The sequence below is a fragment of the Dermochelys coriacea genome, chromosome 1 (genome assembly GCF_009764565.3).
Source record: "Dermochelys coriacea isolate rDerCor1 chromosome 1, rDerCor1.pri.v4, whole genome shotgun sequence".
NCBI classification, from domain to species: Eukaryota; Metazoa; Chordata; order Testudines; family Dermochelyidae; genus Dermochelys; species Dermochelys coriacea.
Window position 1 is genome coordinate 78,623,641 of NC_050068.2, and position 20,557 is coordinate 78,644,197.

Here is a 20,557-nt window from a genome sequence, read left to right on the forward strand (position 1 = left end):
CAAGAACAAATCCGCACAGACACACCTCTGGAACCCCGACCTGGGGTATTCTATCTGCTACCCAAGATCCATAAACCTGGAAATCCTGGATGCCCCATCATCTCAGGCATTGGCACCCTGACAGCAGGATTGTTTGGCTATGTAGACTCCCTCCTCAGGCCCTACACTACCAGCACCCCCAGCTATCTTCGAGACACCACTGACTTCCTGAGGAAACTACAATCCATCGGTGATCTTCCTAAAAACACCATCCTGGCCACTATGGATGTAGAAGCCCTCTACACCAACATTTCACACAAAGATGGACTACAAGCCGTCAGGAACAGTATCCCCGATAATGTCACAGACAAGCTAGTGGCTGAACTTTGTGACTTTGTCCTCACCGATAACTATTTCACATTTGGGGACAACGAATACCTTCAAATCAGTAGCACTGCGATGGGTACCCGCATGGCCCCACAGTATGCCAACATTTTTATGGCTGACTTAGAACAACGCTTCCTCAGCTCTCGCTCCCTAATGCCTCTACTCTACTTGCGCTACATTGATGACATCTTCATCATCTGGACCCATGGAAAAGAAGCCTTTGAGGAATTCCGCCATGTTTTCAACAATTTCCATCCCACCATCAACCTCAGCCTGGACCAGTCCACACAAGAGATCCACTTCCTGGAAACTACCATGCTAATAAGCGATGGTCACATAAACACCACCCTATAACGGAAACCTACTGACCGCTATTCCTACCTACATGCCTCCAGCTTTCACCCAGATCACATCACACAATCCATTTTCTACAGCCAAGCTCTACGATCCAACCGCATTTGCTCCAACCCCTCAGACAGAGACAAACATCTATAAGATCTCTATCAAGCATTCTTACAACTACAATACCCACCTGCTGAAGTGAAGAAACAGATTGACAGAGCCAGAAGAATACCAAGAAGTCACCTACTACAGGACAGGCCCAACAAAGAAAACAACAGAATGCCACTAGCCATCCCCTTCAGCCCCCAACTAAAACATCTCCAATGCTTCATCAAGGATCTACAACCTATCCTGAAGGATGACACATCACTCTCACAGATCTTGGGAGATAGGCCAGTCCTTGCTTACAGACACCCCCCCCAACCTGAAGCAAATACTCACCAGCAACCACACACCACACAACAGAACCACTAACCCAGGAACCTATCCTTGCAACAAAGCCCGTTGCCAACTCTGTCCACATATCTATTCAGGGGTCACCATCATCATCTAATCACATCAGCCACACTATCAGAGGCTCGTTCACCTGCGCATCCACCAATGTGATATATGCCATCATGTGCCAGCAATGCCCTGTGCCATGTACATTGGTCAAACTGGACAGTCTCTATGTAAAAGAATAAATGGACACAAATCAGATGTCAAGAATTATAACATTCAAAAACCAGTGGGAGAACACTTCAATCTCTCCGGTCACTCGATTACAGACCTGAGAGTGGCTATTCTTCAACAAAAAAAACTTCAAAAACAGACTCCGACGAGAGACCGCTGAATTGGAATTAATTTGCAAACTGGATACAATTAACTTAGGCTTGAATAGAGACTGGGAGTGGATGGATCATTACACAAGGTAAAACTATTTCCCCATGTTATTTCACCCCCCCTCCCCATGTTCCTCAGACGTTCTTGTTAACTGCTGGAAATGGCCCACCTTGATTATCACCACAAAAGGTTTTCTTCCTTCCCCCACCCTCCCTACCTGCTGGTAATAGCTCATCTTAAGTGATCACTCTCCTTACAGTGTGTATGGTAATACCCATTGTTTCATGTTCTCTGTGTGTGTACATAAGTCTCCCCACTGTATTTTCCACTGAATGCATCCGATGAAGTGAGCTGTAGCTCACGAAAGCTTATGCTCAAATCAATTTGTCAGTCTCTAAGGTGCCACAAGTCCTCCTTTTCTTTTTGCAAATACAGACTAACATGGCTGCTACTCTGAAAAAAGTTCTAGTATGTTATCCAGTCCATCACTCTGCCTGGGCAGGATTTTTCCTAAATATATTTTCTAGTGCTTTGTCCCTGACATGGCTGCCCCCAATGCTCTGTGGTGGAAACAGAACTGTGGATATCCTTTTGTGGATCTAAACTACCAGTATCTCATCAATGAACTATGATGAGAGACATTACATATGAAAACACTATGATAGATATATGCTAGGTTAATGGCAACACTTACACTGTTTGAAAATGAGTAGGGGCAACAATAGTCAAAAGGTAATCACTCTGGGCCTGAACCTGAAAAATTTTATTTATGAGTGGCTCTTCCTAGCAGAGAAATCCTGTTGAACTTTGTCAATTTTGATTTAGCAATACAAAAGAGCCACCTATGTTCACGCTCTAGGTGTCCGAACAAGCATTAGATTCATGGACACATAATGATATCACGCAGCACCATAACACAATAAAGATAATCATACTAGCCAATAAAGACAGCAACAAAAAATACTTCCATTTCACTCTAACCAAAATCCCCCAGTTCGCTTTTGCAGTGCTCCCCAACGGTCCATAAATCCAGGTTATTTTGGACTAAGCCCGGGGTCTCAAACACACGGCCTGTGGGCCTCCTGCGGCCCGCCATAGGCTGTTTGGCAGTGCTTAGGACTTTCCAGGAGGGAGGGGGGAGGAGCAGGGATGCAGCATGCTCAGGGGAGGAGGCGGAGAAGAGGTGGGGCTGGGGCAGGGATTTAGGGAAGAATTATAGGGGATTTAGGTTGTAATAGGGACAGGGAGTGGGCGGAGTTGGGTCAGGGACTTTGGGGAAAGATTGGAATGGGGCGGGGAAGGGGTGGGAAGAGGTGGGGTAGGGACGGGGCCTCATGGAAGGGGTGGAGTGGGGGTGGGGGCAGAGATAGTGGGTTTTGTATCTTGGTATGAAAAGATTTCAGTGATGCGGCCTTCGGGCCAATGTACTAGTCCTCATGTGGTCCTCATGGTGATTTGAGTTTGAGATCCCTGAACTAAGGTGAGCAGGAATAAGTTTCGGAATCAAGGGGCCTCTACCCACTGCTTCTTTTATAATGAGGGAAGTTGCCTCCTCTGATCTCAGTGTAGAACAGGGATCTGTCAAGTAGGCAGGTACCAGATAATTTAAGGTTCTATAAGTAAAAATGAACAAGTTAACTCTACCAAGAGACAGGTTTCAGAGTAGCAGCCATGTTAGTCTGTATTCGCAAAAAGAAAAAGAGTACTTGTGGCACCTTAGAGACTAACAAATTTATTTGAGCATAAGCTTCCATGAGCTACAGCTACAGCTCACGAAAGCTTATGCTCAAATAAATTTGTTAGTCTCTAAGGTGCCACAAGTACTCTTTTTCTTTCTACCAAGAGACCAACAGACAACCAGTGCAGATCCCAGAGGACTGGGGCCATGTGTTCCCAGGGAGCTACACTGCTTACCAAGCTGGATGTGGTACTCTGCAAAAGTCTATGAATGGATTTAAAATGTAGTCTCATGTAGATTAATTTTGAAATTCCAAAGGCACATAACAGTAGCAATTTCAAATAGAAATGGAATAAAGCCATCCACAGCACTGGTGTAATATTAGCATCCAACAATAACTGGAAGTTCAAAACCACCCACAAGATGTGAACCTGAGTAACTAATTTTGTAGAATGTAGTTACAGCAGTGTCAACCAGAAGAAACTGCACAGCCTTTAATAGAGTTCTGCTGGAGTGACTCTGAAATAACTGAAATCAGAATCTGGAATAGAAGAGGAAAAACCTAAAACAGCAGTAGCGGGAAGCAAAATTGTAATTTGTGTCACATTTCTTTTTCCTATCAGAACAAGGTAAAATGCAAACATGTTTGGTAGTTTTTGAAAAGTACATTGTTTAATTTAAGTAAAAGTTGCAGAATATTTCTAAGTCCCTTTGTTTTCAATTTAAGCAGATTTTTACCAAAAATTCCTGTGTTTTACAAAAAGTATCATTCACTTTTTTTTCCTGATTTTCACCCTACTTTTGTATCATTCAAATATGTAAAAATAACTTGTTTTATTAGGAAAATACAATACATTGCATGAGATTAATGTATTATGATAATACATTAGTCTGTGTGCATATGCAAAACTGCCTGTTGAAGTAAGGCTATGTATTAGTCTAGAAGATGCACACAATAAACAAATAGGCACACACGCAAGCTCTGAAGTACATCCGCAGCTGAAAGTACTGATGAATCTCACACCCATCACACACACAATTCAAGCTGTTAGCAGATAACAATTTAAAGATTTGAAACACTAAAATGGGAAGAAAACAAAAATCTGTATCAGAATACATTTCAGAACACAAGGAAGTATCTGAAAGTTTAAAAAAAAAGCAAGAGAAAGGGATAAAGTTGAGTGTCTGACCTGCAAATGGTATGGCCCAATTATTAAATGTAAATATTTATAGGCTAATATTTCTAAGTCTACAACAGTAAACTGTTTATTCAAATTAAAACTTTTATTTGAGGATTAGAGATATATTATTTTCTTAAACTCAGAGCTGTTTTGAGTTCTGTTTTAGTTTTGCAGCAAACCACACTGATGAACAGAATTCAAAACATTAATCTACTGAATAACTTTCCCCCCGTCTTTCCGTCAGATAAAATAAATCCATCCTACCATCCCACCTCAACCTCAGTCCACACAAGAGATCCACTTCCTGGACACTACCATGCTAATAAGCGATGGTCACATAAACACCACCCTATATCGGAAATCTACTGACCGCTATGCCTACCTACATGCCTCTAGCTTTCATCCAGACCACACCACACAATCTATTGTCTACAGCCAAGCTCTACAATAAAATCGCATTTGCTCCAACCCCTCAGACAGAGACAAACACCTACAAGATCTCTATCAAGCATTCTTACAACTACAATACCCACCTGCTGAAGTGAAGAAACAGATTGACAGAGCCAGAAGAGTACCCAGAAGTCACCTACTACAAGACAGGCCCAACAAAGAAAATAACAGAACGGCACTAGCCATCACCTTCAGTCGCCAACTAAAACCTCTCCAACGCATCATCAAGGATCTACAACCAGTCCTGAAGGACAACACATCACTCTCACAGATCTTGGGAGACAGGCCAGTCCTTGCTTACAGACAGCCCCCCAATCTGAAGCAAATACTCACCAGCAACCACACACCACACAACAGAACCACTAACCCAGGAACCTATCCTTGCAACAAAGCCCATTGCCAGCTCTGTCCACATATCTATTCAGGGGACACCATCATAGGGCCTAATCACATCAGCCACACTGTCAGAGGCTCGTTCACCTGTGCATCTACCAATGTGATATATGCCATCATGTGCCAGCAATGCCCTGTGCCATGTACATTGGTCAAACTGGACAGTCTCTACGTAAAAGAATAAATGGACACAAATCAGACGTCAAGAATTATAACATTCAAAAACCAGTCGGAGAACACTTCAGTCTCTCTGGTCATACGATTACAGACCTGAGAGTGGCTATTCTTCAACAAAAAAAACTTCAAAAACAGACTAACGAAAGACCACTGAATTGGAATTAATTTGCAAACTGGATACAATTATCTTAGGCTTGAATAGAGACTGGGAGTGGATGGTTCATTACACAATGTAAAACTATTTCCCCATGTTATTTCCCCTCCCCCGCCCCCATTGTTCCTCAGACGTTCTTGTTAACTGCTGGAAATGGCCCACCTTGATTATTACCACAAAAGGTTTTCTTCCTTCCCCCTACCCTCCCTACCTGCTGGCAATAGAGCATCTTAAGTGATCACTCTCCTTACAGTGTGTATGGTAATACCCATTGTTTCACGTTCTCTGTGTATGCATATAAATCTCCCCACTGTATTTTCCACCGAATGCATCCGATGAAGTGAGCTGTAGCTCACGAAAGCTTATGTTCAAATCAATTTGTTAGTCTTTAAATGTGCCACAAGTACTCCTTTTCTTTTTTTTAAATAAACCCTGATATTTACCCAGAAAAAATAATAGGTTTTTTGCACTGATTTTCATCTGTGTTTGTTGTGGTTATAATAAACACTGATAAATTCTTGGGGAAAATTAAATAAAATAAAAACTGAAAACAAAGGGCCCTAAATATTTCAAATGCTAAAGCAACTTTTCATAACACTATACTTTAAAGTTCTGTATTGGCAACTTTTTAAATGATCCAAAAACTATTGCTATACAACCTTTTTATCATTATTTACATAAAATTAAATATAAAATGATAATGTGGAAAACTGCCGATATTGCAAATTTTTGATACTTTTTTTGTACCCATTCCTACACACACACACCCATCACTGCAGTTTCTGGGTTCCCTGGACTTCATTAGGGGTTCCTAACTTGGTTCGTCTGCCACCTCTTGACATTTGGTTAAGAATCAAGATATTATATTAACATTATTGCAAGTGCTTTCCACCCGCAGAACTCATATGTTACTCTGTTGTTTTTAAAAAGGCTGTTTTCTCAATCATATACATCATGCATTTAGACCAGTTTCATCCTGGGCAAAAGTCTAAGAACATATCATTATAATTAATTTTATAATACAGGTATTTTAAGTAAAATGTCCGGAGATGCATGCTCCATAATACAATCATATAACATTGCATGATCATATGATCAAGGCTAGCAATGTAGCTTCCCAGTCCTCTCCCCACGCAGAAGAAAAAGAATTACATCAGAATTTCTGCTCCACAGTACTAAATAGAGGCAATGTTCATATTAAACTCTTATCAGTGCACATCTAAATGATCAGGCATTGCTTTTCAGTACAAGAACAGCAAAACAATATCAGATAACCTAAAGGAAAGGCACAAGGGAAACATGTGGAGCCATTCAACCCACACTAACAATAGATATTCTGGCATTGTCAAGCCAGAGTGTGATGACACGTTGACAAAGCACACGGCAGACAGCAACCAAATCAACTATCAAAAGCAATGCAATGCAATGAACTCTCCAGAGAGGAAGAGGGAAGTGATCTCAAATGGTGACTCTTAAGGGAAAAATATCCAGGCCATTCATAATCCAAAGAACACTGGATAGTAGTTGCTATGTTTTGGGAGGTTTCAGAGTAGCAGCCGTGTTAGTCTGTATTCGCAAAAAGAAAAGGAGTACTTGTGGCACCTTAGAGACTAACAAATTTATTAGAGCATAAGCTTTCGTGAGCTACAGCTCACTTCATCGGATGCATTTGGTGGAAAAAACAGAGGAGAGATTTATATACACACACACAGAGAACATGAAACAATGGGTTTATCATACACACTGTAAGGAGAGTGATCACTTAAGATAAGCCATCACCCACAGCAGGGGGGGGAAAGGAGGAAAACCTTCCATGGTGACAAGCAGGTAGGCTAATTCCAGCAGTTAACAAGAATATCAGAGGAACAGTGGGGGGTGGGGTGGGGGGGAGAAATACCATGGGGAAATAGTTTTACTTTGTGTAATGACTCATCCATTCCCAGTCTCTATTCAAGCCTAAGTTAATTGTATCCAGTTTGCAAATTAATTCCAATTCAGCAGTCTCTCGTTGGAGTCTGTTTTTGAAGCTTTTTTGTTGAAGTATAGCCACTCTTAGGTCTGTGATCGAGTGACCAGAGAGATTGAAGTGTTCTCCAACTGGTTTTTGAATGTTATAATTCTTGACGTCTGATTTGTGTCCATTCATTCTTTTACGTAGAGACTGTCCAGTTTGGCCAATGTACATGGCAGAGGGGCATTGCTGGCACATGATGGCATATATCACATTGGTAGATGCGCAGGTGAACGAGCCTCTGATAGTGTGGCTGATGTGATTAGGCCCTATGATGGTATCCCCTGAATAGATATGTGGACAGAGTTGGCAACGGGCTTTGTTGCAAGGATAGGTTCCTGGGTTAGTGGTTCTGTTGTGTGGTGTGTGGTTGCTGGTGAGTATTTGCTTCAGATTGGGGGGCTGTCTGTAAGCAAGGACTGGTCTGTCTCCCAAGATCTGAGAGAGCGATGGCTCGTCCTTCAGGATAGGTTGTAGATCCTTGATGATGCGTTGGAGAGGTTTTAGTTGGGGGTGATGGCTTATCTTAAGTGATCACTCTCCTTACAGTGTGTATGATAAACCCATTGTTTCATGTTCTCTGTGTGTGTGTATATAAATCTCTCCTCTGTTTTTTCCACCAAATGCATCCGATGAAGTGAGCTGTAGCTCACGAAAGCTTATGCTCTAATAAATTTGTTAGTCTCTAAGGTGCCACAAGTACTCCTTTTCTTTATGTTTTGGGAGAAAGGACAAATTTGGAAGAATGATAGGGAATTCCCAGTTATTGCAGTCTAGAACAATGACAAGAGTTCCATTTATATTCAATAGATAAAATCAAGTATAAAGACTGAAGCTGAGGTCAATGTAGTCAGTCTTAGTTCTGATGTTTATCGTGAACAGAGAAATTAGGAGATTGATGTTGGAGACCAGCCAGTGAACTTAAGTGGTGTAGAGATGGGGGGTTTGGATTCATGTAAGAGTAAAACGCTTTCTATAATGATGAAGTTGGTGAACACTAGAGGAAGTGGGAAATTAACAAACTCGTGTTCAAAAAAGGCAAGGTTTGTTATAGATGGACTTGAATCTACTCTAGAGAATGATGTGCTAATGGGGGTGGGGGATAGTCTAAGGTCTTTTTACTTCTCTAGTGTCTATGAAATCTCAGCCAAACAACAAGATGTACAGAAGAATGAATGTGAAAGCAGACATCTTTAAATAATAGTTCATTAAATACTCATTCTCACAGCATGAAATAAAGGAAAAAATCCAGTAAAGCAGAATCCTTAAAATAATTTACCAAAGCACAGAGACAGAGAGAAGGAAAAATGCCTATAATGCTAACACATATACACACATATATATACACACGCATAGAGAGAGAGAGAGAGAGAGTACTTTCAGTACTTCCCAGCAGGATAGAAAGTAAAATATTCATTAAAATACTATTTATAAAACCACCTCAGACAGAGAAAAGAGAATTAAAGAACAGCAATAAACAAGAGAAAAATAAAAACGATCCCTTTCCCATAATAAAGAAACAAGATTAAAATAATTTTAGCACTACTGCAAGATGGTGGAGTTTATATCACACTGCTGAGACACACTATAGTGCTATACATTACTATATTGTATTACTTAACGTTTGTTTTATTTCTGTTAAGCTGCACTGTATATAATAAAACAATGTGTATTTGTAGAGCACTTTTCATCTGAAGATCTCAAAATGCTTTACAAAAGCGGGTATGTATAATACCTCCAGTTTACAAAAGGTAAACAGACACAGAAACAAAAGAGTTCGTTTGTTTGTGACCACATTCACACAGCAAGTCAGTGGCAAGCACAGGAAAAGAACCACAGTGTTTTGATTCACTATTCAATGTTCTAACTGCACTGCCATGTTTTCCTGCTCAAAATACAGACCTTCTATCTGATTCGTAATGCAGTGACTACCCTGAAGCATGTAAAACTGACAATTTCACTTAACTGTGCATCTAATCTGCTTCCCACAGTTTCCCCTTTTCCTGGCTCTGCTTGTATCCCCAATTTCCTTAAGTATTAATCAACTTTTCCTCAGCCACTCCCCCCCCAGCCTACTTATACACAATCTATTGTTATTTAACATAAAGTTAGTGCTCAAGAAATGGGACAGAACAGCAGCCATGAAAAGTGAAGCTTTCAGTTTATCCACAGAACACATACAGCATGAGCAGTAGCTGTGCAAGCCTCAAGCTTCCTCACACTGCCTCCTATCAACTTGATAGAGAGACCTCAACAAAGCATGAGAGATCAGTTCCACCCGAATCAGGTGTACTTGATTGTTGACCACTATACTGGACCAGTTAATGCTGTTTTGGGCATACAAATACTTATTCTATAAGAGCTGCACTCAGTTTGAATAAATTTTATTTTAATTCACCTTGCTGTACACTGACCTAAAGTTGGGATGTCAACTGTAGCACAATACACACAACAAGGATGATTTCAGAGTAGCAGCCATGTTAGTCTATATCTGCAAAAAGAAAAGGAGGACTTTTGGCACCTTAGAGACTAACAAATTTATTTGAGCATAAGCTTTTGTGAGCTACAGCGGATGGAATGCATCCGATGAAGTGGGCTGTAGCTCACGAAAGCTTATGCTTAAATAAATTTGTTAGTCTCTAAGGTGCCACAAGTCCTCCTTTTCTTTTTATAATGAGGATGGGTACCCAATTTTTCATTCCAATATGTAAAGAAATTATTGGCATCAAAATTTGGGAACTGCATTATATTATATCATGCCTGTGTTTAAACTGAAGGTGGAACTGTAACAGATTATATTGCTAGATAGTAAGTTCAAATGGCTTACTGAATGTATTACATTCATTATCATATTATATAACCTCATATCATACAGATATCAAAGTTCAGAAATAGGTAGATGTCAGGGCTGATCAAAAATTTTCCATTTGAACTGTTTTGACAGAAAAGTCTTCAAATTAAATAATTTTTGGGAGGTGTCTGCTTTCCACAGAAAATTTTTACATTTCCTACAAAAACCAGACACTCAAAAACCCAGAAGTTTTCAGCAAAAAACTGTGATTCCGAAATGCTGCCACAGTGCCCTATGGGAGTTGTAGTTTACATGCCTTATGAACCCATTCTCTTCTCTGGCCTGTGCTCCCCAGCGACACTACATCTCCCAGGATGCAATTTGGCAGCTCAGCAAGAGGGGAGACTGTGGTGCATCATGCAACATGTAGTCTGGTCAGGGACCCAGGCTTACAGAGGAGAACTGAGATTCAAGTCACTTGAACTGAAACTTCCATGAGGGACTGCACTGACATTTATTTTAGGAGGAAATGTTTTAGTTTGGATTTTTTTCTGCCCAGAAAGTCAAAATTAGTTCTAGTAGATGAGAATGTCACAGTCATTTTATGACAATATTGTGACACTAACTGGAAATCAACTGAACAGCTGTATAATGGCATCCTGAATGCATGGAACAGCCCCCGCTCCCTGTATCAAACACTATCCCCCTTCTCCTTCAAATCTATCTATAAAGCCCATTACTTATGCCAACTCTTCCTCCATTGAACCCCTCTCCATTGATGCCATTTTGCTTTCTTACATTTGTACTGGTCATTTTTACCTGTCATACTAGTCTGCAAGTTAGACTGCAAGCTGCTTGGGGATTGGACCTTGCCTTTTTGTGCGTTTCACACTGTGCCATATATGCCTAGTGCACATAATAAATAAATAAACAAATAAATAAATAATATTGCAGGTATTTGGAAGAATCCCATCACAATGGCAGCTAGGCATACTTTTAGCCAGATAAAAACAGAACCAAACTCAATCACAGCAATGGAGATCAAGTTCTCTGCAATGCTTCACAACTGCTGATTCAGCTACCTTGGAAAGGTGAGCAATAGCAGATAACAGTCAATAAATTACATTTCAGAGGATCCTAGGTCCTTCTGTTAGCTGAAATTCTGGATTGCATGATGCATCTTACAGTATACAATATCCCACCTGCTTTTTTTTTTTTTTACCTGTAAACTTGGCTAACTTGACAAAGTGATTGTACAGTCATTGATATTATTGTAATTATAGACAGCTCAAACAGACCCATTCTACAATTAGGAAAGCAAACATCTTATAATTAAAAGTTGTAAAAAGGCTGGGCATGTTTAAATATTAGGGGTCTGCATCTGATCCCAGAGAAATTAATGTAAAATCCCATTGGCTTCAAGACTAATAGAATCTGGCCATAGGCGGGGACATATCCAGCCTTTTTAGGCCATCACTTTTATATTAGTCTTGAATACATCACTTTTATAGACTATATTAGGACCTGAACCTGCAAACCCTTAATATGACTGCTGTCCTGGATCAGGTCCACAGTCTGACTGATTCCCACTAGAATCAGAAAAATGCTCAACAGTAAGGATGTTCAGGATCAGGACCTTAAATGGGCGGAGGGATAGCTCAGTGGTTTGATCTTTGGCCTGCTAAACCCAGGGTTGTGAGTTCAATTCTTGAGGGGGCCATTTAGGGATCTGGGGCAAAAATTGGGGATTGATCCTGCTTTGAACAGGGAGTTGGATGAGATGATCTTCTGAGGTCTCTTCCAGCCCTGATATTCTATGAATGGCCCTTAGAGCAGGATTTGCTCTGTTTATGAAGGACCACGTAAATGTACGGTTCTGTATAAATGAATAATGAATCATAATAGTATCAGTATTTTAATAATACACAATAATATTTCCAGTATTTTAATGACAGGTTTCAGAGTAGCAGCCGTGTTAGTCTGTATTCGCAAAAAGAAAAGGAGTACTTGTGGCACCTTAGAGACTAACAAATTTATTAGAGCATAAGCTTTCGTGATGCATCCGATGAAGTGAGCTGTAGCTCACAAAAGCTTATGCTCTAATAAATTTGTCAGTATTTTAATGGTATTCCTGGAAGTACAGCAGAAGGAAAATGACAGAAAGTAAACAGATGCAATTTTCTGTGGATGGGAGGATACACACAATGCCAATATGTTGATGGGTCCCTATTTGTGAAGTAGCCATATCACCATGCTAAACCCGCCATATCATTTCAAGAATAAAAAAGGAACACCATTCGCTATCTGGCTGGAGGAAAGAGTGACAAATTATAAATAAAAAGTAGCAGTAATTATTTTTTCTATTACCAACATAGAGAACACACGAACACTACACTAAAATCAGTTACATGGTATTAAAAAAGCTTTAATATATAATCAATTAAAGGAAATTTGATTGGAAAGTCAAACAGGATATCACAGTATTCAGTCACTTTGAACCTACCAGGTCGCTATTTGCAATAATTAATATTTCAGTCTATTTTCCCTCACTTTCAATATTAACTTACGTACACAGCTTATATGTTTTTGTTCCCAAAAATCAGATATGCAGCAAAGGAAAAGACCCCACATGCTACTCCACTATTGGAATAAAGAGCTGCTGCTGCTATCAACTTTAAAATTTTGGAAATAAGATGGAATACCAGGCTGGTGGGGGTGGGGAGGGTTATGAACAGATGGATTCCTCTTCTTTCTTTCTTTCTTTCTTTCTTTCTTTCTTAACAAGGGCACAGGTCATGGTGGATTTTCCATCACTGACCATTTTTAAATCAAGATTTGATGTTTTCCTAAAAGATCTGCTCTAGGAATTTTTGAGAAGAAGTTCTATAGCCTGTGGTATACAGAAGGACAGGCTAGATCAGTGGTTCTCAAACTAGGGCTGCCGCTTGTTCAGGGAAAGCCCCTGGCGGGCTGGGCCAGTTTGTGTACCTGTCACTTCCACAGGTTCAGCCGATCGCGGCTCCCACTGGCCACAGTTTACCACTCCAGGCCAATGGGGGCTGCAAGAAGGGCGGCCAGCACATCCCTCGGCCCGCGCCGCTTCCCGCAGCCCCCATTGGCCTGGAGCGGCGAACCACAGCCAGTGGGAAACTGCGGATGCGGCAGGTAAACAAACCAGGGGCTTTCCCTGAACAAGCGGCGGCCCTAGTTTGAGAACCACTAGACTAGATGATAACGGTGGTCCCTTCTGGCCTTGGAATCTCTAAATCATATTAGAAGGCTAGACTGCAGGCTGTGTGATTCCCAAAGTAACCTAACAGCAGTCATTGCTATCAATACTATCCCGAACTATGATTCAAAACACATTTTGAAGAGCTATGAATTGAAAAGGGGCTGTTTTATTTAAAGCATTATTGTCATCACAAAGGCCGTGCCTCCAGAACTATAAAGCACTTCAGTGAGGCAACTGTTGCAATTATCCTGGCTGTGGTAGAACTGTGACATTTGTTATTATGTATATAGCATCAGAGATGTGCATGATATTTTAGACACATAAGATGAGATCATATGGAAAGAGGAGAAATAGACTTGGGAGAGCAATATTAGCCTTTTAGTAGGTTTTGTCATTGTAGTCATTCTTTTCAACATTCAGTCACTGTCAGCAATGGGAATGGAAATGGATGAAGCAGAAACTATGGGGTGAATTGAGAATGACAGAAATGATCTTTGAGGAGAGATTTGACAAAAGAGAGTGAAGTGGTGAGAATGGAGGAGATTAAAAAATTTGAAAGTTGATGAAAATTGAGAGCACTTTATTCTGTCTCTCTGAAAAACACTATATGGCCCTCCTTTACACCTACTCCAGTAAGAAAGGACAAATAATATATATTGCCCCCAATATTTTGCTTTGGGTTTTCAAATATACCCATATAAAACAGCTGCCACATGGGTACATGTAATACATATTACCAAAGTGATTCAGATCAATTAGATAATGTTACATAGCTTTCAAGCATCATCTAATTTGCGATGCATTTATTCCAATTTTGCATCTACAAATGCAAAAAAAATAAAATCCTTTTAGCAAAACTAGGGCCTGCAAACACTTATGCAAATGTATAACTTAACTTATATGAATATAGTTATGCATGTTCTTAAATGTTTTCAGGATCTGAGCCTTACAAACCGCAATTCGTATAGGGCTTTTATACTTCATATTCAAGCCACTTAGCACATTACATTTTAGTCCATTGTTTAACATTACTTCTGTTAATGAATTCATTGGCAATTCTCTGTCACTGAAAGGTATCTAACTTTTACATGTCTCTTTAGTGCAGGGTTTGGGTTTTTTTAAACTATTTCCTGGTACAGCATGAACGTGAACATTTTTCCTGCTGAAATGCCTCATTTTCTCCTGTAAAGAAGCTGAGTTGCTTCTTATATGTTTCTCTCTGAAGCTGGGTACTGCCAGACAAAGATTTTACTGAAGATCAAAAGATCTCAAACAGTAGGACACCAGAGAATATTAAATGATAAGCAAATTCAGATTTCTAAGTTAATTCTACCAAGTTATTAGTAATGCTAGCTCTTGTTCCACAGTAGGAGAGGTAATAATGAATCTTTGTTAAAGGGCAATGCAGTAGCTTTTATGTAATGCCTTTTCTTCACTTATGATAAAGTCATTAAAACAGCGCTGTCTTCTTGAGACCTGAGACAATAGTCTGCACTAAATCTCCCATGCAAAATTAAGGATAGCATTTCACTGGAAAAATAAGTATCCACTCTTGCTAATGCTGATGCTTTCCAAAAATTATAAATTTACACTAAATCAGTAAAGCTTTTCAGAGTGCAATTGCTTAACATTTTTCAAAGCAAATAGAAAATCCATTCCCCTTGCAACTCCTCTATTCCATATTTGTCTAGTAATCTCCATCTCCTAGGTCTTGTCTTCATTGCAGTGTTAGCTCAAGATATCACTCAAGTGTTGTCCTTAACATAATTCCCATCCACATATTTAACTCAAGATAAATAGTGCTTTAAACTCAAACAAGCTGGCCTGTTGGGGAGGGCTGGGGTAGGTTGACTTCAAGTGTTGCTAGAGCTAGTAATACAATGGGGATACGCAACTCTGTGAGGCTAACACAATTACTCTGTGCAGCTTGAGTATTGTTTTGCAGAGTGACCACTCATGCGAAATATGGTAACTCAAGAGGAATTAATTCACATGTAAACAACTCGAGTTAACACTGCAACGAAGACAAGACCCCACAAAAACCTACTTCCAAAAGTGGAATTGAAGTCAAGATAGGAGTGGCAACTAAAATTGGGTGCATCTTAACTGACTCAAATATGATACATTTTCCAACACACAACTATCAGAAGGCACAGAAATTAATACATCACCAGAATTTTCCATGCTAATTTTGACAGTCTTATGTGCTCAGGTAATCTGTATTATCATTGCAGCTGGTATACTGGGGGACAAATTTTCAGATTTGTGTTGTGCAAGTCTATATCTTCAACAAATAGGATTACAGCCTTTTATGCTAACCAGTAGCCAGACACCATTATCTAATTCATGCAGTAATTCACAAATCTTGTTGTTGTTTAAAAAAAACCAAAACAATCTTCTGACTAAGTCTGGAACCTAACCTTCAAAACCCAAAGCAGATTGGAAAACTCTAGTGACTCTGTTGCACTTTAAATTTAAAGCCCTCTTTCTCCCCCCAGCTCTGCCTTCTTCAAATCCTCCCATTCCTTCAACTTCTATTCATCCATAGTTCATACAAGTACCACCTTTTTTCCCACCAGTTTTAATTTCAGTTAATTATATTAATGCACTTCCATTTATTATTTCTGCTCACCAGCAATGCAGGATTGTTTTTTATTGGTACAGTTTTCAACGGCGTGTCTAGTCTAATCTAGTTTTCAACAAACTGAGTGATGGAGTTTCCACCATTCTTTTAGGTGACTTAGATGATAAACTCTTTGGGGTAGAGACCATGTCTTTCTATGTGTTTCTACAGCATCTAACACAATGGAGCCCTGATCCTGACTGGGGCCTCTGGAAACTATCTCAACAGAAATTAATTAATTAAAACTATTTCACTGTGTAACAGATTCCACTCAGTATGTTTTTCCTACCATTCAGCCTAAATCATCACTTTCATGGCCTACTTATTGATTGCCCCTTAAAGATTCATAAAGGTGCTTTATTCTTCTGACTAGACACTACATTCCTGCCCCAATTAGCAGTGAAGCACATAAACTTCCAAACTAAATTGTGGTCTTTGTCCAAAGCCTCAATCACTGGAAAAAGAGCAATGATGTCATTTTCTGAACATACAGAAGTCCATGAAACTTTATTTATAAAAGAAACAAGGAAATTAGGAAATCAAATAAATTGTTAATTTCCTTCTAGTTTCTAAGACCCCAAGTAGGTCTCCTGGTATCAGGTCACAGTTTAGTAAAGTATGGAACCTTTTTTATTAAGGGGGCATGCAGAATCTAGCATAACTATTCGCTTTTCTCTATTAAAACACATTTTACTATATTTGCTTTCTAGTCAGTATTAAGAAAGGTTCATGGTATACCTGGGTTTCATGCCAACCCCCCAGAAGATATTAGAAAGATTACCACTAAAGGATCAGTCTTTTCAGCACTATGGTTTATAAAAAGAGCCTAGTTTGGTTGCCTTCTCACCCTCCATACTTTATTGCATTATGCCATCTCTTTATATGTGCTGAGGGTGCTCCTGTATCACCTTTAAGAAGTTGCACGGATGAATCAGAATTCCCCTAAATGGGGTCTTTCCTCTCAGAATGAAGCTGGGAGGACATTTTAGGCAACTGTTCTTCCACTTCCAAATCCTTCAAAGTGGGCCCCATAAGGCTCAATCCTCTCCCCCCATATTGTTCAAAATCTAAATGAAGCCATTGGGAGAGGAGCTGTAAAAACATAGGCTGAAGTCCTAGCAGCTAACAGTCATCTCTAAATCAATGAAATTACCCCTTCTATTATGTCTGCTGCCTAATGAGGGCATCTGTCTGCAGAAGGTTACGTTTTTCTGCAATATTTGAATCCTTTTGCACTCCTCAATGCTACTGGATACCCATATAGGGACTGCCATAATAAGACAGTATCCTATCACCATCATCAGTGTCTCCATGGTCATCCACACATTCCTGATTTCCAGGCTTAACTCTTGCAACTCATATCCAAGAATGTAGCAACACACCCTAAAAAAGCTCCAACTAGTACAAAATGCAGTAGCCCTTCTGCTTAGAAACATCGGCTGCTGTGATTCTAACATCCTAGCATTCAGCACTTGCTCTCCACTGAATACAAAATCCAGTTCCAAGTCTGTGTCCCAATATTAAAAGTCTTCCATGCGGTCAGATTTAACTACCTAAGAGATCGCCTCCTCCTCCATGATCACAATCTCTCAAAGCAACTGGGTTCCACCAGAACAAGGAAGCAGTTTTGCATGAAAAGCATGGAGTTTGCCGGGGGGAGAGGAAGGAGTGATGGGACAGCTGCTACATAGCAAGGTCCCCAAAATACACTACAAGGTACAACATGATGTTTATAATAACAGAGAGCAGAATGTGGCCTATTGTACTCACCACACAATTTTTATTTATTATTTTTTGACAGCACTTTCAAAACTTTTGCCAAGCTAAACCCAAATAAGGATCCACATAGTTCCAGAAACTTTCAATATATCTTCTTAGAGTACAGATTGCTCTCCACTCCCAGTGGATGAGTTTGGCAGTTGACAGATGCGTTTCCCAGAGAACTAGCCTCAGGAAGACAACAGAGAGAAGAGCACACCATGCAGGGGAGAAGCTGTCCACTGGAAAGTCTGGAAATGATTACCAAGACACTGAAGAGGAAAGAGGGGATTTGTCTGAAAACCCCTACTTACCCCTTGTTCAGATTCCAACAGTTCTGTTTTGACTCTGACTGCCGGCATCCCATCAAGCATTAACATTCTGTTCTCAAAGGCGCTGATGTCCTAAGGAAGGGGATAAAAAGAGAATCAAAGGTCAACTGAAATGAAAAAAATGTTTGGCTCAGTTCACCTACAATGCTGCTGATGCAGTACCAGTTAGCTGGTTTTTGCTATAAATTCATTAAAACGAGAATGTTGGACTATCAATTTGCTAAATCCCTAACATGAACACTCACAAAAGTTTGGGAATTAATGTTATTTGGTACATAGTTACCATCAACTTGTTAATTATATTTAAAATACTGTCAACTATCCTATCAATTACCTATATGTACAGAAACTAAATCTCTGTGATACAGCAGGTAATAATTTTTTGATTTCTTCATTTGAAGCAGGTAGATATGTATGTATCGTCTCTCATTCACTGCTAAACTATCAATGGTCACCTACAATCCACCACTATGCCAGCCTCCATCACCCACTTGTTACATTTTCAAACAAGCACCTTTGTGCTTTCTCCCATGCTGTCTCACATGCTTGAGGAACGCCCCATAAATATCCACAAAACTAACTCATTATCCAGCTTCAAAACCCTCCTCAAAACTCTCTTTTGTGATGATGCCCACAAACCCTCCACAAAACTCTCTTTTGTGATGATGCCCAATAGTAAGGCTGTTGGGCTGAGACTACTGCCTATCATACTGACCAATACTGTCTCATTGTTTGCTTGTACTCCCCATCCATCTGCCTGTACCCATCTGTTGTCTCTTGTCTTATACATTCCAAGGATCCTCTCTTTGTTCTGTGTTTATACAGCACCAAGCATAATGGGACCCTGGTCATTAACTAGTTCTCCTAGGCCAGGGGTTCCCAAACTTGGTTTGTGGCTTGTTCAGGGTAAGCCCCTGGCAGGCCGCGAGATGCTTTATTTACCTGCGTATCCGCAAGTAAGGCTGCTCTCAGCTCCCAGTGGCTGCAGTTCGCCGTTCCCGGCCAATGAGAGCTGTGAGTGGCCGTACCTGCAGACACTCAGGTAAACAGAGCGTCTCGCAGCCCTCCAGGGGTTTACCCTGAACAAGCCATGAACCAAGTTTGGAAATCCCTGTCCTAGGCACTATGGCAACTCAAATAATTACTACTACTACTACTATATATATAAAAATACACACACACACACACACACACACACACACTTGCTCTTTGCTAATATTGAAAACTTTAGGGTTAGAACTGGCAGCCTTGTGTCCACATATGGAGTTATTCAGGAAGAGCAATTTCTGAATAGCTATTTCAGAATAACTTCATGTGTAGACAAGCCCTCGATCTGATGGGGGGAGAGGGGAGTCCACAAATAACTGAGTAACTGTATTCCCAAATGCCTTGTTTTCATGCTAAGCTATTTTTAATGTAACAAAATAAAAGAATAGTGTTCTTTGGAGTGACAGGGCAGCAACGTTAAGTGAAAGCTCACAGATCATATTCAGGGACAAAGCTTCACAAGTAATACTCTGCACTTTTCAAATGGGAATCTCAACTACTTTTACAAATAGGCACTACACTGGCCTGTGAGTAAAAAAAGCAGTGGGTAAAAAAAGCTGTACCAATGAATACAACGGGGTGGATGAAGGCAATTCCTCCATCCTCTTCTATATCACCTAGGGTTAGGTACAATCCATCTTAGCTATGGAAACATAATATTGCTACAACTATTTTACAAAGTGGACAACGAAGGCACACATAGGTGAAAAGTGACTTCTCAAGGTAACACAACAAATAAGGGACAGACCCCGGAACAGAATCCTTAAGTCATGAATACAAGCCCCTACTGTAACCACTAGTCTTCCTCCTCAGTAACGACAAGCTAATGGGAAGTCTCCCTTATATGTATTCCGCGGGCAGTACATCAGTATAATACTCTCCAGTGCATTTATTTATTTTGAAAGCATGCGTTCACTACCATATTTCTTCATACAATTTCTTTTCATTTTACAAATTGAAAGGTGTGAATATTGATGCTAACCCAAGTAGAGTGTCCCTCGGGGGGGGGGGGGGGGAGGAAGGGGTGTCGACAACTCCAGAAAGGCACAGCAACTTTAATCACATGATTACCTTTGTGAAGTTTTTTGGGAAATGGATCTGACTAGGAAACTGATCTTAAGGGATCACTATGAGCATGAAATTTGGTCAATTAAAAAAAAGCAAAAAATAAAAAGCAGAAAAATATCTTTTAAAGTATTT

The 20,557-nt window shown here is 40.1% G+C and overlaps 1 protein-coding gene across 10 annotated transcripts in view; it reads right to left on the reverse strand.

Moving 5' to 3' along the window:
* Window positions 1-20,557, reverse strand: part of KLF12 (Kruppel like factor 12) — a 361,876-nt gene that overhangs the window by 179,394 nt on the left and 161,925 nt on the right. For all 10 annotated transcript variants that reach the window (XM_043504595.1, XM_038371243.2, XM_043504589.1 and 7 more), the window contains one exon: window positions 18,293-18,382. In XM_043504595.1, coding sequence (XP_043360530.1) covers window positions 18,293-18,382 — 90 coding nt within the window. The remainder of the gene's footprint in view (window positions 1-18,292; window positions 18,383-20,557) is intronic.